General features: G+C 44.9%; 1 protein-coding gene across 1 annotated transcript in view; it reads left to right on the top strand.

Annotated features, from left to right (window-relative positions):
- Positions 1-13,996: 13,996 nt before the first annotated feature.
- WNT9A (Wnt family member 9A) overlaps positions 13,997-27,699 on the top strand; it is a gene marked incomplete at both ends in the record, with an annotated part of 49,352 nt that continues 35,649 nt past the window's right edge. Inside the window, 1 exon segment of the mRNA XM_083378729.1 lies at positions 13,997-14,106. Within this exon segment, the coding sequence (XP_083234855.1) occupies positions 13,997-14,106 (110 nt within the window).

The raw sequence follows: 27,699 nt of genomic DNA, 5'->3' as shown, positions 1-27,699 counted from the left end.
AATCATAATCATAATCATAATAGTAAAGTGGAAGGGACCTTGGAGGTCTTCTAGTCCAACCCCCTGCTCAGGCAGGAAACCCTATACCATTTCAGACAAGTGGCTGTCCAGTCTCTTCTTAAAAACTTCCAGTGTTGGAGGATTCACACCTTCTGGAGGCAGGCTGTTCCACTGGTTAATTGTTCTGACTGCCAGGAAGTTTCTCCTTAGTTCTAGGTTGACTAGTTTCCATCCGTTGCTTCTCGTCCTGCTTTCAGGCGCTTTGGAGAAGAGCTTGACTCCCTCTTCTTTGGGGGAGCCCCTGAGATACTGGAACACTGCTATCATGTCACCCCTCACCCTTCTCTTCATTAAACGAGACATCCCCAATCCCAGCAACCGTTCCCTATATGTTTTAGCCTCCAGTCCCCCAATCATCTTTGTTGCTCTTCTCTGTACTCTTTCTAGAGTCTCGACATCTTTTTTACATCGTGGTGACCTAAACTGGATGCCGTATTCATTCTTTCACTTTACAAGGCATTGTAAAGGTATTAAAGGTATTAATACTTCATGTGATCTTGATTCTATCTTCTCTTTCTTCTCCCCCCCTCCCTCTGCAAAGTGCAGGAATAGAAATAAACCTTTATTGAATTGCTCAGGGTTGAACTGTGGGGTCCTTCGTTGCTAGAAGCAAACGGGCTGCGTTCAAACCGGCAATTCTTATTCAGCCTCTTTTTAAGTCTTCCAGAGATGGACAATTCACAACCTCCGTAGTTAGATTGTGCATGGTTCTTGAGGTTCGTCTTTTTCAGTGCAGCCTTGGATACTGTTGACCTGTTTCCATCACATTTTTTTTCTTAGTTCTGAGTTCAAACTTTGCCATTTTGGGCATCTCAGGAGTGAGAGAATGAGGGAGGTGAATTTTACAGGCCAAGTCACCAACAGAAAATCTTAAAAGATGTGGTTTTGTTAACTTGTTCGACAGTGAGATGATTGGTATATAAATGGAAGGAAGGAAGGAAGGAAGGAAAGAAGGAAGGAAAGAAGGAAGGAAGGAAGGAAGGAAGGAAAGAAGGAAGGAAGGAAGGAAGGAAGGAAGGTTTCATTTGCAGGAGTTTGCAGAATATAACCCAATGCTGAGCAAAGCCAACTATTTGGGTTCATAATAATATTTAGCAATAATTTTGGTTGGGTACAGGAAGTTCTCAACTTGCAACCATTCATTTAGCAACCAAAATTATAACGGCACTGAAAAAAGTGACTTATGTCCGTTTTTCCATGCTTACGACCGTTGCAGCATCCCCATGGTCATATGATCAATTCGGTTGCTGAGCAACTGGCTCATATTTATGATGGTTGCACTGTCCGTGGGATGAGAAATGAGATTTCTCAGATACAGGTAATCCTCAACTTATGACTACAACTGGGCCCAAAGTTTATGTTGCTGAATGAGACACTTGTTAATTGAATTTTATGACCTGTCCTGCCACAGTCGTTAAGTGAATCGCTGCAGTTGTTCTAAGTTAGTCACACGGTTGTTAAGTGAATCAGGCTTCCCCCATTGTTACAAGGTCGCCGAAGGGGATCACGTGACCCCGGGAAATAATGAGTCAGTTGTCAAGTGTTCAAATTTTGATCAGATGACCATGGAGAGGCTGCAATGGACTTGCAGCGTGAAAAACAAACTGTTATAAGTATAGTATATTGTATATTAGCATATTGTCCATCTTTGCAAAATTGTTCAGCTTAAAAAGTGCTGAACATGTGTGAATCTGCGCTGCCACCTTGTGGTTGAAAATTTCAGGCAAAAGTTCTTTCTGATGTTCTGATTTGGGATTAGAGACATAGACTTAGAGTAAGAGAGTTGGAAGGGACCTTGTGGGCCATCTAGTCTGACCCACTGCTCGAGCAGGAGAGTCCATGGAGGTACCCCTTTAAAACCGTTCATTTGGCAGCTGTTTTGAAGTTGCAACAATCCAGAAGGAAGTGACTTACAACCGATCCTCGTATTTACAACTGTCTGTTCTCTCCCAACTTACGTGACTCCTGGTTCTGCTCACAAGGAGAAAGCCTTCTTCCAAGAAAAAGGCAGGAACTACGAGGAAAAAACCAACCCATTTTATAATAATAATAATAATAATAATAATAATAATAATAATAATAATAATAATAATAATATAAAGTTGGAAGGGACCTTGGAGGCCATCTAGTCCAACCCCCTGCTGAGGCAGGAAACCCTATACCATTTCAGGCAAATGGCTGTCCAGTCTCTTCTTAAAAACCTCCAGTGTTGGAGCATTCACCACCTCTGGAGGCAGGTTGTTCCACTGGATAATTGTTCTAATTGTCAGGAAGTTTCTCCTTAGTTCTAGGTTGCTTCTCTCCTTGACTAGTTTCCATCCGTTGCTTCTTGTCCTGCTTTCAGGTGCTTTGGAGAATAGCTTGACTCCCTCTTCTTTGTGGTAGCCCCTGAGATATTGGAAGACTGCTATCATGTCACCCCTCACCCTTCTCTTCGTTAAACTACACATACCCAATTCCAGCAACCGTTCCCTATATGTTTTAGCCTCCAGCCCCCTAATCATCTTGGTTGCTCTTCTCTGTACTCTTTCTAGAGTCTCGACATCTTTTTTACATCGTGGTGACCAAAACTGGATGCCGTATTCCAGGTGTGGCCTTACCAAGGCATTGTAAAGTGGTATTAGTACTTCACTTGTATCTTGATTCTATCCCTCTGTTAATGCAGCCCAGCACTGTGTTGGCGTTTTTGGCAGCTTATTCTCACAGACCTGAGTCAATGTCCAAGGCAAACAAACACAGTTCACAGAAACTCGATCCTCAACATGAGCGGTTGCCTTTGGCAACAAACACCTCCCACACCTCCCCTTTTATTATTCAGCCAAGGTGTGGCTTCCTAATGCCTTCTCCTTTGCCTTTGGAGCCACCCCATTGTATTCCTCTGTCCTGGTCGCTTCTCTTGCCTGCACTTCCGTGCATCCTGAATTTGTCCCAGCTGTGTTTCATCCCTGTCCAACTCAGACTCTGAGCACAGCTGTGTCTCAGCCTGAGCGCGAGTAGAGGGGCAAAGCTCCTCATCCGACTATAAGTCTTGGAGCTCCTCAGAGCCTTCCTCTGACTCTGATGTCACGCCTCTGATTCCTCAGACTCAGCTGCTGGGTCCACTGGCTGGCGAAGAATCACAACACTGTCATATGTCTACGGAGACCTGTCATCCAGGTCATGGTTGTCCCCAAAGGTCCTTTTTTTTCAGGAGACAGCTTGACTTTCTTGTTTTTCCTTTGAAGATGTTTCGCTTCTCACCCAAGAAGCTTCTTCAGCTCTGACTGGATGGTGGAGAATGGAAGGATTTGTACTCCTTGCAGACAGCTGGTCATTTGCATCCTTTTAGAGGGTCATTGAGGCTACCTGGAGGTTTAATCTGTGTCCTCAGGGTCACCTGAGTGGTGCAAATGGTTGTGGATCCTTCTTGGAACTGCTGAAAGGATTGCGTTGTGGACTGGAGATAGCTGATGTCGTATCCCTCCCCCTCTGTTGAGGGAGGGCTGTTCAGATTTGACCTAGATGGCCTCTTTGACCCCCTCTTTCAAACCAGTGGTCCTCCCTGTCCAAAATGTGGACTTTGCTGTCTTCGAAAGAGCGGCCTTTGTCTGTTTCTCCAGCTCTTTCATGGAGACTCATTGCCACCCTGGAGGAAGGAATACAGATTGCCCTTGACTTACAACCATCGTTTAGTGACTGAAGTTATAATGACTCTGGAAAAAAGTGACTTACGATTGTTTTTCACAGTTAGGACTGTTGCAGCATCCCTGTGGTCATGTGACTGAAATCAGCATCCTTGTCAATTGACCCATATTTACGACTGTCGCAGAGTCCCAGGGTCACGTGATCCCCTTTTGCGACCTTATGCCAAGCAAAGTCAATGGGGAAGCCAGATTCACTTAACGACCATGTGACATGAGAGAAGCTGTTCCATTGGTTAATTGTTCTCACTGTTAGGAAGTTTCTCCTTTAAAAAAAACACAGGAGGCTGTGAGTTAGAATCCTGCCTTAGGCACAAAGCAGCTGGGTGATCTTTGGCCAATCATTCTCTCTGAGCCCTACGAAGCAGGCAATGGCAAACCACTTTTGAAAAAATGTTGTCAAGAAAACTGCAGGGACTTGTCCAGGCAGTTTTCAAGAATCGGACAATTTGTTCTTGTTGTTGTTAGTTGCGAAATCGTGTCTGACCCATCTGAACCCGTGGATAACATTCCTCCAGGCCTTCCTGTCCTCTACCATCTTCTGGAGTCCATTTAAGCTCATGCCTCCTGCTTCAGTGACTCCATCCAGCCACCTCATTCTCTGTCGTCCCCTTCTTCTCTTGCCCTCAACCTTTCCCAGCATTAGGCTCTTCTCCAGTGAGTCCTTCCTTCTCATCAGGTGGCCAAAGTATTTGAGTTTTAGCTTCAGGATCTGGCCTTCTAAAGAGTAGTCAGGGTTGATCTCCTCTAGGACTGACCGGTTTGATCGCCTTGCAGTCCAAGGGACTCGCAGGAGTCTTCTCCAGCACCATAGTTCAAAGGCCTCAATTCTTTGGCGCTCAGCCTTTCTTATGGTCCATCTTTCACTGCCATACATTGCAACTGGGAAGACCATAGCCTTGACTATACGCACTTTTGTTGACAGGGTGATGTCTCTGCTTTTTAGTGTGCTGTCTAGATTTGCCATGGCTTTCCTCCCAAGGAGCAAGCGTCTTTTAATTTCTTGGCTACAGTCCCCATCTGCAGTGATCTTGGAGCCCAGGAAAATAAAATCTGTCACTACCTCCATTTCTTCCCCATCTATTTGCCAGGAATTGAGAGGGCTGGATGCCATGATCTTGGTTTTCTTAAGGTTAAGTTTCAACTCAAGTTTTGCACTCTCCTTCTTCACCCGCAACAAGAGGCTCTTTAGTTCCTCTTCACTTTCTGCCATTAGAGTGGTATCATCTGCGTATCTTAGGACTTAGGTTGTTGATATTTCTTCCCGCAATCTTAATTCCAACTTTTGATACATCTAGCACTGCCTTGATGTGCTCTGCATATAAGTTAAATAGGCAAGGCGACAGTATACAGCCTTGCCGGACTCCTTTCCCAATTTTGAACCAATCAGTGGTTCCGTGTCCATTCTCACTGTTGCTTCTTGGCCCACATATAGGTTTCTCAAGAGACAAATAAGATGGTCTGGTACTCCCATCTCTTTAAGAACTTGCCACAGTTTGTTGTGATCCACACAATCAAAGGCTTTAGCATAGTCAATGAAGCAGAAATAGATGTTTTTATGGAACTCCCTAGCTTTCTCCATGATCCAGCATATGTTGGCAATTTGATCTCTAGTTCTTCTGCCTCTTCGAAATCCTGCCTGTACTTCTGGTAGTTCTCGATCCACATACTGCTGGAGTCTAGCTTGTAGGATTTTAAGCATAACTTTACTAGCATGGACCTTCGCTCCTTCCGACGTGATCTAAAGACCTATTTGTTTGAACAAGCCGGCCTGGTCTGATGGGTTTTGGGATTTTATCACTGTTAAATTTATCTGTTTTATTGGGCATTATGGTTTAATCTCTTCTTAATTTTTGTATTTCTGTATTTTAGTATTTATTGCCCTGTTCACCGCCCTGAGTCCTTCGGAAGAAGGGCGGTATACAAATAAAATAAAATAAAATAAAATAAAATAAAATAAAATAATAAAATAAAATAATAATAAAATAAAATAAAATAAATAAAATAAAATAAAAAATAAAATAAATATATTATTTGCAGTGATGCTTTAATGCCACCAGGGGGCAACAAAGACCCATGAATTGAACACAGAGAAGTTAAAAGTGGCTGTCACTTTGTTATTTTAAAAAAAACGGTCCTCAATTTACAACAGTGCATTTAATGACTGTTCGAAATTTCAATGGCCCTGGAAAAAGGGACTTAGGACCGTTTTTCAAACTTAACGACCGTTGCAGCATCCCCGTGGTCACGTGATCAAAATCCAGGCACTTGGCAATTGACTCACATTTATGACGGTCGCAGCATCCCAGGGTCACGTGATCCTTTTTTTGCGACCTTCTAACAAGCAAAGTCCATGGGGGAAGCCGGATTCACTTAACAACCGTGTGACTAACTCAACCACTGTAGCGATTCACTTAACAACAATGGCAGGAAAGGTTGTAAAATGGGGCATTTAACAACTGTCTCGCTTAGCGACGGAGGTTTGAAGCTCAGTTGTGGCTATAGGTCAATGGCCACCTGTAAAATAAATGACTAAGCATGCCTCCCAAGCCTTTTAACTACCATTTTATTAATTGTCTTGTTTATTTATCAGATTTATATGGCCATGTAACATGGCTGCAAAATCCTGGTGATTTTATCCGTCCTTCTTTATGGATTATTTTTTTTGAAAACTGCATTCATTTTATTTCTTTTTTATTCATTAAACTTATACGCTGCCCATCCCACCGATAAGGTGACTCTGAGCAGTTTACAAAATGGGAAAAAAGATAAATAGAAAAAACAGTTAATGTTTGAAATACTTAAATAAGAATACAGGTACTTCTTGGCTTACAACACTCATTTAGTGACCATTCAGAGTTACGAAGTCGCTGAAAAAAGTGACCTACGATCGTTTTTCACACTTACGACCATTGTAATATCCCCGTGGTCACTATGTGACTAATTTAAGAACTGTGATGATTCACTTAACAATTGTGGCGAGAAAAGTCGTAAAACGGAGCAAGCTCACTTAGCAAATTTCTCACTTAATAACATAAATTTTAGGCTCAATTATGGTCATAAGTTGAGGACTATCTGTATATGCAAGCATTTTGCCTTTTTTTAAAATCTTCCAACGTGTTTTTTTTAAAGTTTTCAATAAAAAAAAAAAGTTCTAGATTGGTCCAACAGCCTGGAACATTACCTGGTGGTCTCCTATGCAAGTACTAATTAAATCTGCTTTAGTTTAAGGTCAGCTGAGGTCAGCTAGGGACAAGTATATTAATGAAAATAAATTGCATTAGGATGGATTAAATAAGCAGAAAAATATTCTGTGCCCAACCAAATCAGACCTCATTTGTGCACCCTGCTAAACTCGGTTAATGTTAAGCCTGCTTTATTCTTTGCTGGCATAAAACATTTGGGAAAACCATATTATGCAATCTTGAAAAAATAAACAAGGGCTGAATTCAGGAGCCAAGGGAAACCTTGTGATCCGTATGTTTCCTTTGTAGAAATAACTAAAAATGAATTTATAATCTTGCTTTGTCAGTCAGGACACACCCAGCCCAGAATTTTGCAATTTTTTGGAAATATTTTTTTAAGTCAGCGTGCCGGTCGAGAGTTGCTTGGATTTGGCTGTGACTTCCCTTCCCATCAGGCACTGTTGAGGAGATGTGGCTTATGGTTTAACGGTCCAGCCTGCTACTAACTCCCATCCCCGAAGTGCAAAGTTTGCCAAATCTTATGATGGTTCAGATGGTGGTTTGCTTAAGGTCTTACCTCTGGACTCCCAGGATGCCTCCTGGCTGGAAATGATTTTTTATCCCCTGGAGTTTTTCCTGCTTGGACTTGCAACTGCTTTGCTACCTGGTGCAGACAAATGGAGGCCACCACATCAGCGGGCTGAGGGGGCAAGGAGGGGCTTGGAGTTGTTGCAGTATGTATGCGGGGGGGGGGGGGGGCGGCTTTAAGGTGAGACGCAGAGGTGGGGGGAGGGAAACAGCAGAGGAAGGATGAGATTGGTGACCTGCCAACTTCCCTTTGATCTCCTTTGGTCTTCCTGCAAAACCTATCTTTCCTTCTTCACTTCCTCCATTTTCCTCCTCTTTCTTGTTTATCTGGTCCTTCCTTCCTTCCTTCCTTCCTTCCTTCCTTCCTTCCTTCCTTCCTTCCTTCCTTCCTTCCTTCCTTCCTTCCTTCCTTCTCACCTTTTCTCTCCTCCCTCCCTCCCACTTCTGTCTCACCCCTTCCCCCACCTGCCTTCCTCTCCTCCTCCTCCTCCTCCTCCTCCTCCTCCTCCTCCTCCTCCTCCCCTTCCTTCCTTCCTTCCTTCCTTCCTTCCTTCCTTCCTTCCCTCCTTCCTCTTTCTCTTTCCTTCCTTCCTCTTTTCCTCTTCCTCCTCCCCCTCCTTCCCACCCTCCCTCGTTCCCTTCTTACTTCTCTCCCTTCTTCCTGCCTTCATCTTTCCCTCCTCCTCTTCCTCCTCCTTCCCTCCCTCCCTCCCTAACCACACAACCCTTTTGGCAGCCAAATCTTTCAGCATCCACAAATTCATATTCTCATCCTTCATTGAAAACATAATACGATCGAGCGAGGCCGTAGGAAAGATCCCCTGGTTTTCTAAAGCCGCTTTTTGTTTTTTTGCAATGTTCAAAGAATCTTTTCCAAGCTCATGATGTGCTCAAGAACACCCCTTGGGTGCCTAGTTGGGAGAAAAGGAGAAATAATCTGTGCTTGTGGAGGGGGTTGGGCTAGATGACCTCCGAGGCCTCTCCCAACTCTGCTATTCTTTTATTCTGCTGTTTCCATGATTAAAACGACCCTGAGTCATCTAGAGCCTTGGTGGAGCAGTGGGCTAACGCCCCCTTAAGTAACACCAGCTGCCTGCAATTAGTGCAGGTTCGAGTCCCACCAGGCTCAAGGTTGACTCAGCCTTCCATCCTTCCGAGGTAGGTAAAATGAGGACCCAGATTGTTGGGGGCAATTAAGCTGACTTTGTAATAATGCCGCTTGGGGTGTGTGTGAAAGCCCTAATAAGCAGGCATATACATAGAATGAAGGCTACTGCTAAGCTTGTAAGCCGCCCTGAGTCTTCGGAGAAGGGCGGGATATAAATGGAATTTTAAAAAAAAAGCAACTTGAAGAATGAGGAAATAGAAGGAAAATAATAATAATAATAATAATAATAATAATAATAATAATAATAATAATAATAATAATGATAATAATAATAATAATAATAATAATAATAATAATAATAATAATAATAATAATAATAATAATAATAATAATAATAATAATTTCACAGTTTTGTCCTTTTCAAAAAGAACCTAGCTAGGAAGGAATCCAGCCGAGAGAATACAGGTAGTCCTCGACTTACAACTATAATTGATCCCAAAATTTCCATTGTTAAGTGAGACATTTCTTAAGAGAGTTTTGCCCCATTTCTTCCCACTGTTGTTAATCCCTGCAGTTGTTAAGTTACTCACATAGTTGCTTCTCAGAAGGTCACAAAAGGGGATAATGCGACCCGGGACACTGAAACCGTCCTAAGTACAAGCCAGTTGCCAAGTGTGTGAATTTTGATCACCTGACCGTGGGCGGTGCTGCAACGATCTTAAGTGTGAAAAATGGTCATCAGTCACTTTTTTCAGCGCTGTTGTCACTTCAGATGATCACTAAATGAATCAGGATCGCCTCAAAGACTGTGTTCATTTTTTTAGGGTTAATAGGTGAACAGTTGATGGTTAATCATTGACTAACCTAGTTAAAAAAAAGCTGCGGACACCTAAAACATCAGATGACAATTTGTCAGCTCTCTAGGTTGAAGCAGGGAGCACCAAACTGGGTAACAAATACCGAGAGTCCTCTACTTACAACAATTCATTTAGTGACCATTCAAAGATACAACGGCATTGGAAAAAGGGACCTACGGCCATTTTCACACTTATGACTGTTGAAGCATCGTCGTGTTCATGTAATCCATATTCGGACGCTGAGCAACTGACTCATAATTACGACGGTCCCAGTGCCCCGGAGTCACGTGATCCCCTTTTGCGACCTTCTGCCAAGCGAAGAAAATGGGGGCGCCGGATTCACTTATCGACTTCAATGATTCACTTAACGACTCTGGCAAGGCAGGTCATAAAGTGGGGCAAAATTCAACTGCCTTACTTAATAACGGGCCGTTGCCAAGCATCTAAGTCACATAACCATGAGTGGGGTGGGTGGGGGTGGTGCTGAAATGGTCGCAAAAGGGGATCACATGACCTCAGGACACTGTGGCCGTCATAAATAGGAGCCAGTTGTCCCACGTCTGAATTTTGATCATGTGACCCTGGGGAACGGCTGAAAATGGCCGCAAGCAAGAAAAACAGCCCTAAGCCACTTCTTTTTCAGTGTCGTCGTAAGTCGGGTCATTAAACAAACGGCCGTAAACCAAGGACTAGCTGTATCTTGCTTCTCCAAAGTCCAGTTTTGGCTTCTTTAAAAGGTCAGCCGGAGAAACCCTCGTCTGGGCCATGCTGTGATCCGGCGCCTTACATAAGAGGATTAAATAAAAAGAAAGACACCCACGCAAAACAGCGATAATAAAAATCGAGAGAAATCCAAGAACAGGAAATCTTTTTTTCTTCTTTTTTCCCCCCTCCCTTGCAGAACACCTGCCTCCGTAGAAAAAGCTTTCTAGTTTTTCTGAAAAGGCCGGAAAACTTTGCCAAGCAGGAAAATTTCACCTCACAAAGACTTGCAATTTTTAGCACCTTCCTGCAAATCCTGAAAAAAAAACGGCAGATGAAGGGCAAAATAAAGCTAGTGTCCTTGCTTTACAACCGCTTGTTTAGCGACGGGAGTTACCACGGCATTAAAAAAAAGGGGGCTTACGACCGTTTTTCACACTTACGGCTGTCGCAGCACTCCTCCGGTTACCTGGTCAAAATTCTGACTGACTCATATTTATGACGGTCGCCGCATCCTGGGGGTGTGTGTCACATGATCCCCTTTTGCGACGTTGTGATAAGCAAACTCAACGGGGAAGCCGGATTCACTTAACAACCGTGTGACTCACTTAACGACTGGAGGGATTCGCTTAACAGCTGGGGCAAGAAAAGTGGTAAAGAGGGGCAAAAAAAAAAGTCTCACTTAACAACAGAAAATTTTTATGAGCCTTTTCCCCCCATGGTTGTTAAATGAATCACTTAAATTAGAAGAATTGAGTCCGGCATTTCTGTTCCTAAGCAAGATGGACATTAGTTGAGCTCAAACAGGTTTTGTGACTTTTTTCGTTTACGGTTGTTAAGTGAATCACTGCAGTTGTTAAGTGAATTTGACTTGCCCCTCACCCCCTTGACTTGGATTGTTGGAAATTGGCTGGGAAGGTCGTAAATGGGGATCACGTGACCCCAGGATGCTGCAACTGTCATAAATGCGCGTTATCTGACATGCACCCAAAGTCTGATCATGTGACTTGGGACATGTGATGGTCGCAAGAGCGAGGACCGATTATCAGTCCCTTTCTTTACGGCGATCATAACTTCAGACGATTTTTAAACGAATGGTTATAATTTGAGGACTATCTTATTAGGTCCCGATCAGAGGGCAGGAAATGGAAAACTTTAAGAAACAAATTTTATAAATAATAAATCACGAATAAATAAACAACTCTGAGAACACTGAGGCAAACCAACGATGCAGAATTTCTTTATTTGCTTGTTTGTCACATTTTGGAATTGCCTAGATGCCTTCTTGCAGGTGACTCTAAATCTATTTCCTGCCCTGAGCAGGGGCTGGACTAGATGACCTCAAGGGGAGGACCCCTCCTTCTAGTCCTAGGATTCTATGGCTCCCAAAATGTAGTGGTAATTTAGGAATGCTTGCAGTTTAACTGACATCTGGCCTTCCGCTGATCTGGAGTGCTAAACCTGGGTTTTTTTTTTAATTTTAATTTTTTAACTTTTAGGTTTCCAATCGTTGCAAAACATGCACCGCAGAGACTGGATTTCAGAGGTAGAGATGCTGAGAACGTCCCCTGGAGCTTCCCAGCAACAATTCCTAGGGAATTCCGGGAGCTGAAGTTCACCCTTCTGAAGTCCATCTGATGAAATAAAACTATAAAATAAATCTTTAGAGAGTCTGGATGGGAGACCACCAGGAGATCACGCCAATGGCTGGCTGGGGAAATTCTGCAAGCTGAAGTCCACCAACGTTGGCTGTGTAATTCTGGGAACTGAAGTTCAGACATAGTGGCTGGGGGATTCTGGGAGTTGAAGTCCACCCCCCCACACCCTCTTTAAGTCGCCCAGTTTGAGAAACCATGCTGTAACGCCCGGCTTCAAAAACCTCACTTCCCTTCTCCAAGAAGTGATGCTAATTCGCACCTGCCTCTTCGGTGGGTGCCAATGGAGTGCCACAAACAAGAATATGACATAAAACAGGTCACAGTCTCTCCCTGGCTGGTGGGTTCTATTTGCTTTGAACGCGTCAGGATGCTGCCAATGCTGGTTTGTTAGGCTTGGGAGTCTCTCGCAGAGCTGTCCAACTTGACAGTGCCCAGGTTTGCTCAATCAGATTCAATTCACACACACACACACACACAGGGGAACTGGCTGAAGCTTGTTGCTTAAACTTGGTTGGACGAATTGAAAAGAGTGACGGGCTCAGCCAAAGCTGGTGAATCGTTGACAAAATCATTTTAAAGGGAAACCAGATCCGTAGTTTCAAACTGAATGATGCAGAATCACCTAAAAAAAACCCCCAAAACCAGGGTAGTCCTCGATTTACGACCACCATCGGGAGCAGGATTTCCCTGGGCGGTTAAGTGAGTCCCACCGATTTTACAGCAATGGTTGTTAAACAAATTGCTGAGGTTGTTAAGTGAACCACATGCTCATTAAATGAAACTGGCTTTTGCCATTGCTTGTCGAAGCCAGCGGGGAAGGTCACAGATGGTAAATATTAGCCAGTTGCCAAATGCCTGAATTTTGATCACTGACTGTGGGGGATGCTGAGATGGTCATAAGCGTGAGGATCAGTCATAAGTCACTCTTTGGAATGCCATTGTAACTTCGACTGCTTGGTAAGGCCACATGTGCTGACTGTGGAACTGTGGGAATTGAAAACCATATACCTCGACTGAGGAATTCTGGGAATTGAAGTCCATGTGTGCCAACTGGAATTCTGGGTGTTGAAGTCCACAGATGGCAACTGTGGAATTCTGGGAGTCCTCACGGTGGCCAAGGTTGAACAGCACTGTCCTAAAGCAAAGCAATTTGCACTAGTACTTGGATGGGAGGCCACTCAGAGATCCTAGGATGGAAAGTCAAACCCTCTTCCAGAGAACAGACTGGCAAACCACTTTGGAGCCTAGAGATTTGAAGGAGAAAAGTTTGGCTGGGGGTTTGCCTTAGATATCGGGGGGGGGGGGTTCATGATGGTAATGGAGTCCCCTTGGCTTTGCCCGGCATTCCTGGGATCCAGGGATCTGGTCACTAGAACGGGTCTGGATCCGATATATGACGTGGTTTGGAGGAATAAGCCACAAGAATGCGATTTTGGGAGCTACCATCAGCTAGAAGGGGGGGGTTGGGAAGCCCCCCCCTCGGCTGGGTTGACGCTCTTGGGGTCCCCCACCAGAAAATGGAGAAGCATCCCTAGGAATTCTGGGTGCAAAACTGGATCCATTCAGTCAGATGACTTCTATCTCTTCCTTCCTGTCTCTCTTTCTCTTTTTTTTTTACCACATTCCTCTTTTCCTTCCCCCCCCACCCCGGTCTTCCTTTCTCCCCCTCTTCTCCCATCCTCTCTATTCTTTTATCCTTCCCTCTCTCCCCCTTGTTCCCCTTTCTCCTTCTTTTCCTCCTTTTCCATTCCCTTTTCCTTTCCCCCTTCTCTTCTCCTTCTCTCCTTCCCCCTTTCCTTCCTTCCTTCCCTCGCTCTCTCCCGTCCACTTTTCCCTTCCCTTATTCTCCTTCCTTTCCCTCTCTGCTCCTTCCTTCCTTCCTTCCTTCCTTCCTTCCTTCCTTCCTTCCTTCCTTCCTTCCTTCCTCTCCACACACTTTCCCTTTCTCCCTTTCCGATCCCCTCCCCTCTTGCGCCGCTCCCCCCCCTCCTCCAGGGCCTCCCCCGGCGGGGCGGCCCTTCCCCGAGCCCGCCCCCCCCAGCTGGGCCGTCCCCCTCCCTCCCTCGCCTGCTGCCTATAAAGGGGGGGTCCCGGCCGGCCGCCCGCCGATCCGGTTCGGCGGGAGGAACGCGATGCTCAGCACCAGAGCCGCAGCAAAATGCTGGATGGGCACCCGCGGCGACGAGCGCTTCTCTTCTTCTCCTCCTCCTGCTGCGCGATCCTAGTTCTGCTCTCCTGCGCCCCGGACCTTTCCGCCGCCTACTTCGGGTGAGCGCCCCACGCTGCACCGCGCCGGAGGATCCTTGCCCTGCCCGGGCGGGGGGGGGGCAGCTCTTGCTTCCCCTTGCTCTTCTTCGGGATCGCGCTGCGCGGGACGGGAGGCTGCGCGTCTCCTCGTCTCTCTCAGGACGCGCGTTTCCCCGGTGTCCAAAAGGTGCTTTTTCACGAGGCAACTGGAAAGTCCTGAAAAAGCACGTTTTGGGGTAACTGTGACTGAGAATCTCCATAGACTTCCACGGGGGCTGCTTCTCTCCAGAGCTCCACGGGCGAGGGGTGGGGGGGCGGCGGTCTGCGCTGCCCCACTGCCAGCCGGCGCCCCCTCCCCAGTTTGCTCTCCAAGCGCGCAGCCTCACCTTCCCACTCTTGTCTGTGGCGCGCAGGGCAGGTGAGCTCCCTTACGCTATGCATTTAGAATCACAGGGCTGGAAGGGACCATAGAGGTCCTCTAGTGCATCCCTCTGCCCAAGGCAGGGGTCCTTACACCTCTTGTCTCGCTCCTATGTCGAGGATCCCCTTCTCCCGGCCTCCTCTGTTCCCTCCGGAGCGCAAAGAAGTCGCAAGCGAGTCGGCCAGCGCTGGGTGCTTAATGCGCGAAGATGGGTCGCGCCTCCGAGTCTCTTTCAGCACTAACTTTGGCAAACATTCTATTCCCTCTACCCCCCCCCCCTCACCGCCCCTTTCATGGGGGTGTCGGCTGACCTTGCAGGACTGCAAAGCCCATCGCATCCACCCTGCCGTGGGATGTGCTTTGAGTCACCTGTGATCAAACTTGGGGACTGGGAACAGGTGGACGATGGCCCCATTTTGCGTTTTTTTTTAAATGGGGGTGAGGGAGTTATGGGGAGGGGGGAAAGCAGGAAAGGAAGAGAACTATTCATAGAACTTGTAGATTAATAGAATGATTATCAATGGATCAGATTTTAAAAGGGAAGAATGTTTGGCTTAAGGCCATAAGGCTCACTAAGACATTTCAAGGAGATGGGGATGGTCTTGTTCTGCCTTTTAAAATCTTTAAAAATTGCTATTTCATATTCCATGGCAGTATCCTTCTCTTAGATATCCAAGATGACAATTCCTAGTTTAGAAGCAGCAGATAAAAATTAAAACCCAGGCAGGTTGGCAGGACTATTTTAAAGTTTTTTTTTTTCCTGATTCCATTTTAAAGAGAAATTGGTATTTTAAATCTATTCATATCTGAGATTTTTTTTTTATTCTTTTTGAACACATGGAGCTAAACCGATGGGAGACACGGGTGAGACATGAGTATGAACAATTAATCTAATTGATATTAAATGCTTCTTGGAAATTCTTTAAAGCAGTTCATTATTCAGCCTGAGTTATTTCCTGCTGATTCAAAGAAAAGCAGAGTATTGTTCTCTGCTTATTTTGCTGTAAAAGAAATTCAGGGTGTAACATCAAATGTGGGATTATCTCCCCTTAACTGGGCTGTTTGATGCATCTTCAAATTTATTGAAGAAACAGTGACATAAATGAGAAACAGTGTCCCAGTTTGATTTTGACCCCTTGAACAAATCTTGATTGATGGTAGTTAATATAACGATCTTATAAAAAGATCCAGGATAGTAGTAAGCTATCCGATTAGATTTTAAAGAAATTTAATATTAATTCCACCTTAAAGAAATGTTTTGCAGCTTTAAGAGGTGTGGACTTCAACTCCCAGAATCCCCCAGCCAGATTGACCCGTTCATCAAATATGGTTTAACTTCTCGGTCGATAAGAACCGATTTTGCTTGGACATCTCTCCTTTAGTTTTCTTGCTGCGTCACGTGGGGGTGGGTGTGCATGATAGTTTGTGAAGTCCAGACCAAACCGTTGCATCTTGTCTCAACCACAGGAGACATTTCAGATTGGCAAGTGGATAGCATTGGAATAATGAAGCTAAATCTGGTGCACCCTGGGGAGGTTTTTAAGAAGAGATTGGATCACCATTTTTCTGAAATGGTGTAGGATTTCCTGCTTGGGCAGGGGGTTGGACTAGATGACCTCTGAGGTCCCTTCCAATTCTGTTATTCTGAAATGAGTGTGAAAAAAAAAGTCTGTTGCATTTTAAACTTTGCATCTGTTTAGGGGTGAGCTTGCTGGTTTAACAGGGGAAGGGGGAGGCAAATATTGGAAATCAGTTTCTTGTGCTTCTTTAAGAGAAGTTTCAACAGCAAATTTCTTTGCTTGACACTCCAGAAGCTGCGGTTGTGCAACTAGTTGGAGAAGAGGTAACTCATGGGAAATGCGTGACTGACGTGTGTGTGCATGGGTGTGCAAGAAGGAAACTTAAATAAAAGAGGTGCAAAGAATGAATGCATCTGAAAGAAATTTGCTATTATTAATGGTGAGGTCTCTTTTCTGTGGGCGTGCAAGGAAGGAATTGAGGCGGCAGAGGTGAACACAGCTGGAGGCAATATGATAGCATTATATAATGGTGACGTATAGGTGTGTGCCGGTGTGCAAGGAGATAACAGACTGAAGAGGTGTGGATAATGAATGCAGCTGAAAAGAATTTGGTAGTATTAATGTGTGGGTGTGCAAGGAAGGAATTGAGGCGGCAGAGGTGCAAAGAATGCAGCCAGCTGGAAGGGATAATAGTGAAGTCTCTCTTTGGTGTGAATGTGAATGTGTATGTGGGTGTGCAAGGCAGGATCTGAGACCACAGAGGTGCAAATAAGGAAACCAGCTGGAGGGAAGAATGCAGTAGTCACTCTTGGTGTGTGAGTGTGTACGTGGGTGTGCAAGGAAGAAACTGAGATCAAAGACCTGCAAATAATTTTATCTAGAATATCTGTTTGCAGTCTTCTGCAAGCTACCGGTTTAAAGATGAGTGACGTTTTTGCAAAGACAGGGTTGTGGGTCTGTGGTCTTCCCCCACAGACTGCCATCCAACTGGTAATGTGTTTAGGCTGTAGCTGAGACCTCTGGCTAGGCTCTGCATTTGCACAGATGCTTCAGGAGTTGCAAATGTATTGGTTTCTTCCTAGCTCTCCAGGCTAAAGTAGCATTTCTGGTATATATTTTAGCATTCACTGGGAAGGAAATCAAAGTCAGCTGAGAAGATAAACAGTCTTTCCTTTTTTCTTTCCTGAGAAAATCCATTCCAACCACCCAACCCCGTTTGAAATCTAGCTGGGCTGATTTGGAAATTGGGTTTTTGCCTCCTCTGTCTGATCTGTGCCTGGTCAGTTTCTCTCATTTCCTTTCTGGAAATCGTAAATGGGTGGGGACCTTCCCCCCACCTCTTATCCTGTCGGCAAACATCAGTTCACGTGCCTTGCCTCGTCTATATTCTGATTTTTTTTCCCTAGATAGAATTTCTCTCCATCCAAGAAAGCTCTCTTCTAATTAAATTGGGTGATGTTTCAAGTGTCTAAAACAATCTTTTCCAAACTGGATGATATTTCAAACATCTAAAACAATGTTGTTTTTTTTTGAAACTTGGCAACTTTGAGAGGGGTGGACTTCAACTCCCAGAATTCCCACAGCCAGAAAATTCTGGGAGTTGAAGTCCATCTCTTAAGGTTGCCAGATTTGACAAACACTATCTAAAAATTTTGTCACTTGCTGTGATTGGAGTTTGGGGGAAGGGTGTGAAAAAAAATATTGTAATTCCCACCATTGTCAGCAGAGGGATCCATTAAACCATTAATTAACGGGGGGGGCTAAATTTCTTGGTTTAAAGCCTTGCAGGTGTATCCTGTCCTTTAAGAAAATAAAATATTTTCATGGGAAAGTTATTTTACCCTCTTTCTTCCCTCACACCCCTGTTCATTTCTATTTATTTTTTTTTCCTTCCTGGAAGGATTCAGGGAGAGCCTGTCTGGATGAAAACGGAGGGAAAATTTGCAAGAATTGGCTGGAGATTTTTCTCCCCCACTTGCTGTCTGGCCTCTGGTCTTCTATGTAAGGCCCGTTTTTTGTTGGGTTTTTTTCCTGCAAATACGAGTTTAAACAAGGAAGGCTTAAGAATGGATGGGGGGGAGGGGAGAATCGGGTTTTTGCCAGAACTGAGAAAGAAATGCCATTTTTTTTGGCAACCTGTAAAGAAATTGGTGTAAATAAAGGAGAATGTTTGTAGCTCAGGGTTGAAGTGAGAGGTCCTTGATGCTCTCTCGAAGCTTGGTTGGTTTCCTTGCAGACGTTTCATGACCCCACTAGGGAACGTCATCAGTGCTGGAAGGGAGGAGGAGGAGTGTGGGGTCCTTGGTGCTCTCCGAGCTGGGTGGTTTCCTTGCAGACGTTTCATGACCCAGCTAGGGAACGTCATCAGTGCTGGAAGGGAGGAGGAAGGAGTGTGGGGTCCCTGCTGCTCTCCGAGCTGGGTGGTTTCCTTGCAGACGTTTCATGACCCAGCTAGGGAATGTCATCAGTGCTGGAAGGGAGGAGGAGGAGGAGGAGGAGGAGGAGTGTGGGGTCCTTGGTGCTCTCTCAGCTGGGTGGCTTCCTTGCAGATGTTTCATGACCCAACTAGGGAACATCATCAGGGCTAGAAGGGAGGGGGAGGAGGAGGAGTTTGGAGTTCTTGGTGCTCTCTGAGCTTGGTTGTTATGTTGCAGACATTTCATAAGTCAACCAGGTAACATCATCAATGTTAGAAGAGAGAGTGTTGTTCTCTTATATACTAGTGGCTTGCTCTGTACATAAACTAGAGCAGACCCCACCCCCTTCCAGCACTGATGATGTAGCCTAGTCAGGTAATGAAATGTCTGCAAGAAGACCATTGAGCTCAGAGGGCACCAAGGACCCCACAGTCCTCCTCCTCCTCCTCCTCCTCCTCCTCCTCCTTTTCTTTCTACTTCTCTATCTTGTCGTCCTCCTCTTTTTACTCCTCTATCTCTTCCTCCTCCTCCTCTTCTTCCTCCCCCTCCCCCTCCCTTCTAGCACTGGTGATGTTGCCTTGTTGTGTCATTAAAACATCTGCAAGAAAAACACCAAACTCGGTGAGCACCAAAGGACCCCACAATTCAACCCAGAGCTACATTTTTCCCCCTGTTTAATCATTACAAAACAGCGTGCTTTATCTCTTTATTGTACATTTTCTCATTAGAGCTGCAAGTAATTGCAGAAAGCCGATTGGGCTTGGGAGCACGTGCTGGTGGTATAAACCAGGACTGGGGGCAGCCACAAGGGCTGAACTATGTTTGGGGCCTACCAATGCTGCCAGCCCCCTTTTATTTCATGAGGAAGGGGACTTACTCCCTCTGGGATGTCCGCATTGCTCTACAAACCCACAATTCGTCTACAAGCCTGCCATTTCTGGCTAAAGGTTCCTGGTCTGAATAATAATAAACCTGGTGTGGTTTATTGAACAAAACATGGTTTAGCCCGGGGAGGAGGATTTTTATGCAGCTGGCGGGCATACAGAGAGTCCTCAATTTATAACCATTTGTTTAGTGACGTTCCAAATTACAACGGCAATGAAAAAAGAGACTTACCGGTTTTCACACATCCCTGCATTCACGCAATCGGTATTTGGGTGTTTAGCAACTGGCATGGATTTATTACAGTCGTGGGGTCCTGGGGTCATGTGATTCCCTTTTGTGACCTTCTGAGAAGCAAAGTCATGGGGGGGGGAGCCAGATTCATTTAACGACAGCATGACTGTCCAAGTACAGGTGGTTCTCGACTTGGGGATGATGCAGTTAAATAAGTTCTACAAGCATATCTAAAGATGCTGAAAGGAAATTAAAAATAAATTTGAGAGTCCTTGAGGATGGTGTCCTCAAAGCCTCATGTAGGCAGATGTATTTTGGGTTAAGCTTAGATTGACTTGGATCTAATGTGAGTCCGTTTATTTGAGGGAAGTGGGGTGGATGGATGGATGGATGGATGGAACAAGAGGATGGATGGATGGATGGATGGATGGATGGAACAATAGATGGATGGATGGATGTAACAATGGATGGATGGATGGATGGATGGATGGATGGATGGATGGAACAATAGGTGGATGGATAGATGGATGGATGGATGGACCAATAGGTGGATGGATGGCTGATGGCTGGAACAATGTGGATGGATGGATGGATGCAACAATAGGTGGATGGCTGGCTGGCTGGAAGAATAGGTTGATGGATGGATGGACGGATGAAACAATAGGTGAATGGATGGATGGATGCAACAATAGGTGGATGGATGGATGGAACAACAGGTGGATGGATTGATGATTGAATGGATGGATGGAACAATAGGTAGATGGATGATTGGATGGATGGATGGAACAATAGGTAGATGGATGATTGGATGGATGGATGGATGGATGGATGGATGGATGGATGGATGCAACAATAGATGGCTGGCTGGCTGGCTGGAACAATAAGTGGATGGATGGATTGATGGATGGATGGATGGATGGATGGATGGATGGATGGATGGATGGATGGAACAATAGATGGATGGATGGATGGATGGATGACTGGATGGATGGAACAATAGGTAGATGGATGATTGGATGGATGGATGGAACAATAGGTAGATGGATGATTGGATGGATGGATGGATGGATGCAACAATAGATGGCTGGCTGGCTGGCTGGAACAATAAGTGGATGGATGGATGGATGGATTGATGGATGGATGGATGGAACAATAGATGGATGGATGGATGGATGGATGGATGGATGACTGGATGGATGGAACAATAGTTGGATGGATGGATGGAACAAAAGGTGGATGGATGGATGAATGGATGGAACAACAGGTGGATGGATTGATGATTGAATGGATGGATGGATGGATGGATGGATGGATGCAACAATAGATGGCTGGCTGGCTGGCTGGAACAATAAGTGGATGGATGGATGGATTGATGGATGGATGGATGGAACAATAGATGGATGGATGGATGGATGACTGGATGGATGGAACAACAGGTGGATGGATTGATGATTGAATGGATGGATGGAACAATAGGTAGATGGATGATTGGATGGATGGATGGATGGATGGATGGATGGATGGATGGATGCAACAATAGATGGCTGGCTGGCTGGCTGGAACAATAAGTGGATGGATGGATGGATGGATGGATGGATGGATGGATGGATGGATGGAACAATAGATGGATGGATGGATGGATGACTGGATGGATGGAACAATAGGTGGATGGATGGATGGATGGATGGATGGATGGATGGAACAATAGATGGATGGATGGACAGATGGATGGATGAATGGATGGAACAATAGGTGGATGGATGGATGGATGGATGACTGGATGGATGGAACAATAGGTGGATGGATGGACGGATGGATGAATGGATGGAACAATATGTGGATGGATGGATGGATGGATGGGTGGAACAATAGGTGGATGGATGGATGGATGGAACAATAGGTAGATGGATGATTGGATGGATGGATGGATAAATGAAATGGATAGAAGAAATATGGAATAGAATAATAACTGTATTGTCATTTTGAATGTACACCAGCATACATTAAAATGAAATTTTGTTGCATTCAGCTCTCAGAGAGTCACCACCTCCAATATACACTATGTAAATATGACAAAAATAAATACATAAATACAGAATTATGCATATACCCACATATATTATATGACCCAGAGAAACAACACAGACTAGTTTGGGTTATGTATACATGTTCATAGCGAGAAAAATGAATCTTGCGAGTTTGCCAAATGGATGCCATAGGGAACAAAGCTATTACAGAAGTGGCTAGTCCTGCTATAAATACTTTGAAACCTCCTCCCAGAGGGGAGCAACAGAAACCGACCGACCGTGAAGTGGGCATGTGAGGTCGCTAACAATACTTTGAGCTCTAAGCACAAAGAGTGGAACTATAGATGGATGGGTTGATTAGTGGATGGATGGAGGGATAGGTGGATAGGGTGGAGGGCTGGAGGGCTGGTAGATTCATGGATGGAAAAATGGATAGCACTATAGATGTATGGATGGGATGATCATAAAAAATAGAATACAAGAAAGGAAGGAGGGAAAGAAGGAGGGAGAGGAGGGAAGGAAGGAAGGAAGGAAGGAATGAAGGAAGGAAAAGAAGAGAGAAGAGTTGATGTTTCCCTACTTGTCTGCCTTGGCAACTCACAAAGGGGGGAGGGGGTCTCAAGGGCCCCTCAAAGGCTCACATCATGAGATCTTTCTTGGATCCCTCAATGTGAGCTGGCTCTCCGATCATCCCTTACAAGTTCTTGGCTGTGTGATGCTGTTCTGAAAGCTTCCTTTGGCACATAATCCACCTGTTCTTCCCATACCGGGTTTTCTATCCTGGGTGGGCTTTTAAAACAACCCTCCAAAGGAACCACACCACCTCTTCCGGATGCAGAGAATCGACCTTCCAGATATTTCGTGTAGTCCCAAGCAGGCAGCTCCACCCTTTGCTTCATATGGTTGCCTTCCTTGCAGCTTAAAAGGTCGCATCGACCCAAGTCACCATAGCTTATTCCACAAACTCTGGTTAAGGGAATGCAACCAGTCCTCAACTTATGACCACAATGTCATTAAGGGTCATGGTCCCTAAGCGAGTGAGCACCCAACCATGACTTGCAACCGTCTCTGCTGGCTTCCTCATTGACTTGGCTTGCCAGAGGCCAGTTGGGAAGGTTGCAAATTACCATCATTCAACCACTGTCCTAACTTTAAATGGTCGCTAAATGAATAATCGTAAGCCAAGGACTATCTCCAGTGGTTTAGAAGAAGAATAAATGGCAAGATCTCTAGGCATTACAAAGTTGTCAACCAACACACTATTACAACTTAAGCACTACTTTAGAGATTCTGGCCCATTAATGAGACACTAAATTCAGGAATGTATCTAGTAAATGTGAGTAGTAACTCGGAGTCCTAGTAGACAATCCCTTAACTGTGAGCCAGCCGTGTGCTGCAGCTGCCAAAAAAGTCAACACAATCCTAGGCTGCATCGACAGAGGGATAGAATCAACATCGCATGAAGTGTTAGTACCGCTTTATAACGCCTTGGTAAGGCCACACTTGGAATTTTTGGTCACCATGATACAAAAAAGATGTTGAGACTCTAGAAAGAGTGCAGAGAAGAGCAACAAAGATGATCAGGGGACTGGAGACTAAAACATATAAGGAACGGCTGCTGGAATTGGGGATGTCTAGTTTAATGAAGAGAAGGATTAGGGGTGACATGATAGCCATGTTCCAGTATCTCAGGGGCTGCCCCAAAGAAGAGGGAGTCAAGCTATTCTCCAAAGCGCCCGAAGGCAGGACAAGAAGCAACGGATGGAAACTCATCAAGGAGAGAAGCAACCTGGAACTAAGGAGAAAGTTCCTGACGGTGAGAACAATAAACCAAGGGAACGACTGGCCTCCAGAAGTTGTGGGTGCTCCATCAGTGGAGATTTCCAAGAAGAGAATGGACAATTATTTGTCTGAAATGGTATTGGGTCTCCTGCTTGACCAGGGGGTTGGACTAGAAGACCTGGAAGGTCCCTTCCCACTCTCTTCTTCTGTAAAAGATTTGCCCATTGCAATGGGAAGATTCATCTGCCTCATAGCTTTATATAGTAGAATTATAATTTTCTGAGACGGGTTTGGAAGAGGAACTCAGCTGCACGGTCTTCTGTGCAAGAAGTTCAGCCAGGGAAAATATCAACAGTTCCATGCAAAAGTCTGCTGGTTTTGCTAGAGTAAGGAAATAAACAGAAGTAACGACGCCACAGGAAACTTTAATTCAGGAGAACACACACAGAGTTGGTTCTTCGCTGCGCGGCCCCCCCCCACTTTATAATCTCCCCGATAAAAAATATTGCGTTATGCAGATGGCGAGGAATAAATCAAACTAGCAACAGAGACGTTGCAAAGCGAGCCAACGAAAGGGCCTCGTGCCGCAAAACCTGATATGCGGAGGCTGAAACTGGAGCTCTTGGGCCCAACTCCTGCCAAGAATTTGGACGTGGTCTGTGTGCTTTTGGGAGGGGTGGGACGACAACATTGCGGTCCAACACATACTTTGCAAGCAGTCAGGGTTGGCTTCAGTGGCCGGTCTTTCTCTTCCTGAAGTTTTCTGGGGAAATCCAGGAATCTCCAAGAGCTGGAGATAACCAACACTCGAATTGTGGTGTTGTAGAAAATATGTAGTCTTTGGCAAGGAGGCAGAAGGCGGTCGTTTCCTATTCCAGCTGGCTTTGATGTCTAAGGTGGGGCTAGAACTCCCGGGCGCCTGGCGATTGGGTCCCAACTGGCTTTGGTGCCTAAGGTGGGACCAGAAACTCGCCGCCTCCTGGTGACTTGGTTAAAGTCACGCAGCTGGCTTTCATGGCTAAGGTAAGGCTAGAACTCACTGTCTCCTGGTGATTGCCCCAAAGTCACCCAGACAGACTAGAACTCACCATTTCAGAGCATCTTTAAGTCTAAGGAATTTGGGCAGGAGAAGAAATGGTTCTTCCTCCTCCTCCTTCTCCTCCTTCTCCTCCTTCTCTCTCCTCCTCTTTCTTCTCTCCTTCTTCTTCTCTCCTTCTCCTCCTCTCCTCCTCCTCTCCTCCTTCTCCTTCTCTTCCTCCTCCTCCTCCTCCCCATGTGACCACGTATAAGGCACCTGCCAAACAATCTGCATTTACACCCTTTTGAGGGTGTCCTACATTCCCCTGAACACAATTTATGATGTTTTTGCTGGCAACCGGCATTTATTTCTGACTTCTGCCTCCAGCCCACCACCAAACCATGAGTTTACTTAACAACCCCCGTATCCTCTTAATGACTGCCTGGTTCACTTTCTGACCGCTGCAACTGCTTAGAGTTTGCTGCGACAAAGCTCGGGAAATCAGAGGCATCCATGTGTCAACCTGCTTCACAATCGCCACGACTTCCAGTGGAAATTGCACGCTTAATGACGGTCGTAAGTCAAGGACTATGCGCAAACTCTGAAGCAGCACCCATAGAATACTTAAACCACCATTAAAAATGGCACACCTTTGCCTTTTTAAATAATTATAATTTGTGCACCAAACTCAACAGTGTGTTTGGACCACCAGAACCATGTAGCGGTTGAACAGTGGTCAGGCACGGGTTCAAATCCCCGTTCAGCCTTGTGTTTGTCCAGCACTGGTAGGTCTCTTCCAAATGTACTAATTTCTAGAATTGGCTAGATTTTCTCCTAATTTCTGGAATTAGCGGTCTAGTGAAGTTGGAAACCGTCGTGTTCTGAAACCCAAAACTGGGGTTTTTCCTATATATTTTTTTCTTGGCTAGAATCTGTAAAAAAAACACCTAACTAACCCAAATCCCTTTCACTTAAGAGGATTTGGCCCAGGCTAGTAGACCAGCAATGAATGTAAAATAACATTTTCTTTCTTTCTTTGCAATTTTCCTCTTCCAGTTTGACCGATTATATCTTGATTCCGGGTTGCCTGTGTTTGGATGGGGATAATTCAGCGTATAGGTTGCCCTTGATGATTGTTTAGCAACCATTTGAAGTTGTCATACCCGTAAAATGGTGACTTTACGATAGTCCTTGACTCACAACCACAAGAGCCCAAAATTTCCATTGCAACTTCCTGGGCCTCCAACAACTGGAGGTTTCTGATAAACCCTTATAAATCCTTAGTAAGGCCACATCTGGAATACTGCATCCAGTTTTGGTCAACCCATTGCAGGTAAGTCCTCGTCTTATGACCACAATTGAGCCCAAAATTTCTGTTGTTAAGTGAGACATTTGTTCAGTGAGTTTTGCCCCGTTTGTATGACCTTAATTGCCACAGTTGTTAAGTGAATCGCTGCACTTCATAAGTTAGTCACATGGTTGCTAGGCTTCCATGACTGACGTTTGCTTGTCAGAAGGTTGCAAAAGGGGATCACAGCAACCGTCATAAATATGAGTCAGTCACCAAGTGGCCGAAATTTGATCACGTGACCACGGGGATGCTGCAATGGTCGTAAGGGTAAAAAACGATCATAAGTCACTTTTTTCAGTGCTCTTGTAACTTTGAACGGTTGCTAAATAAACTGTTGTAAGCCGAGGACTATTCCTACTGGAATATAAAATGAGAGCAACACACACACACACACACACACACACACACACACACACACACTCTCCCTTCTAGCACTGATGACGTTCCCTAGTTGGGTTATGAAACGTTACCAAGAAAACCACCCAGCTCAGAGAACCCACAAGGACATCACACAGTCCTCCTCCTCCTCTTCTCCCCCCCTCGTCCTCCTCCTCTTCTTCTCCTCCTCTTCCTCCTCCTCCTCCTCCTCCTCCTCTTCTTCTTCTTCTTCTTTTTCTCCTCCTCCTCCTCCTCCTCCTCCTCCTCCTCCTCCTCCTCTTCTTCTTCTTCTTCTTCTTCTTCTTCTTCTTCTTCTTCTTCTTCTTCTTCTTCTTCTTCTTCTTCTTCTTCTTCTTCTTCTTCTCCTTCTCCTTCTCCTTCTCCTTCTCCTTCTCCTTCTCCTTCTCCTTCTTCTCCTTCTCCTTCTCCTCCTCCTGCTCCTGCTCCTCCTCCTCCTCCTCCTCCTCCTCCTCCCTCTCCCTTCTAGCACTGATGATGTTCCCCAGTTGGATGTTGAAACATCTGCAAGAAAAACCCAGATAAACAGAGATTAACACCAGACAAACTATCAAGTAGAAAACAGCATCCTAATCAAGGAACCACTAAGGAGAAAATCAGACCTCCAGTAGTGGTTGGGCAACCTACTCTAGGTAAATAGGAGCAGTAGCCCTGATGACGTTCCCTAGTTGGGTGATGAAACGTCTTTGAGAAAACCACCCAACTCAGGGAGCACCAGGGGACCCCATAGCGCTGACGTCACCTGGCGGTGGAGCGGATACCAAGACACCCCCTCCACCACCATCCCCAGTTCTCGGAGAGTTTGATATTTTTGGGTAGGCAGGCCGACAGGGTGGCGAACTCATAACCCGTGATTGTTTTCTGGCCTGCTAAAGGATTGAAGGGAACAATTAGTTTTCCAACTTGGCTTTCAGTCTCTGCTGAGCCCGTGACATTTCAAGTCAGCTTGGCCAGACGGGAAATTTCTTGCTGCCCTTTAAATCTTTGCTTCCTGAAGGTGAGGCTGGGCGGGCGATCTCGGCACAGGAGAACTGGCAAACGTGCGCCTGGAGGAGCCTTTAAGTGTATATATCCATATATCTTTATGTGTATGTGTGTGTGTGTGTATGTGTATATATATACACATACATATATAATATTTATGTGTATAGGTATATATGTATATAATGTGTGTGTGTGTGTATATACAGTATATATATATATACAGTATATATATATATATATATATATATATATATATATATATATATATATATATATATATATATATATACTGTATATGTGTGTGTGTAATTTTTTTTTGGCTTGCTAACAAAGAATAAAGGGAGACAGATATGATCGTTTCAAACTTATTTGTTCTCATCAATCAGCCATACCCTTCTAAGCAAGTGCATTCTAAATACTTAACAAACATTTAACATATATATATATATATGTTAACATATATATTTAACATATATATTTAACATATATATACATTTAACATATATATATATTCTCTCTCTCTCTCTCTCTCTGTGTGTGTGTGTGTGTGTGTATAGGATCACAATTTGAAAAGACATCACC

This window comes from Vipera ursinii (assembly GCF_947247035.1).
Source record: "Vipera ursinii genome assembly, chromosome: Z".
NCBI classification, from domain to species: Eukaryota; Metazoa; Chordata; class Lepidosauria; order Squamata; family Viperidae; genus Vipera; species Vipera ursinii.
This window is presented reverse-complemented; position numbering and strand designations above follow the sequence as displayed.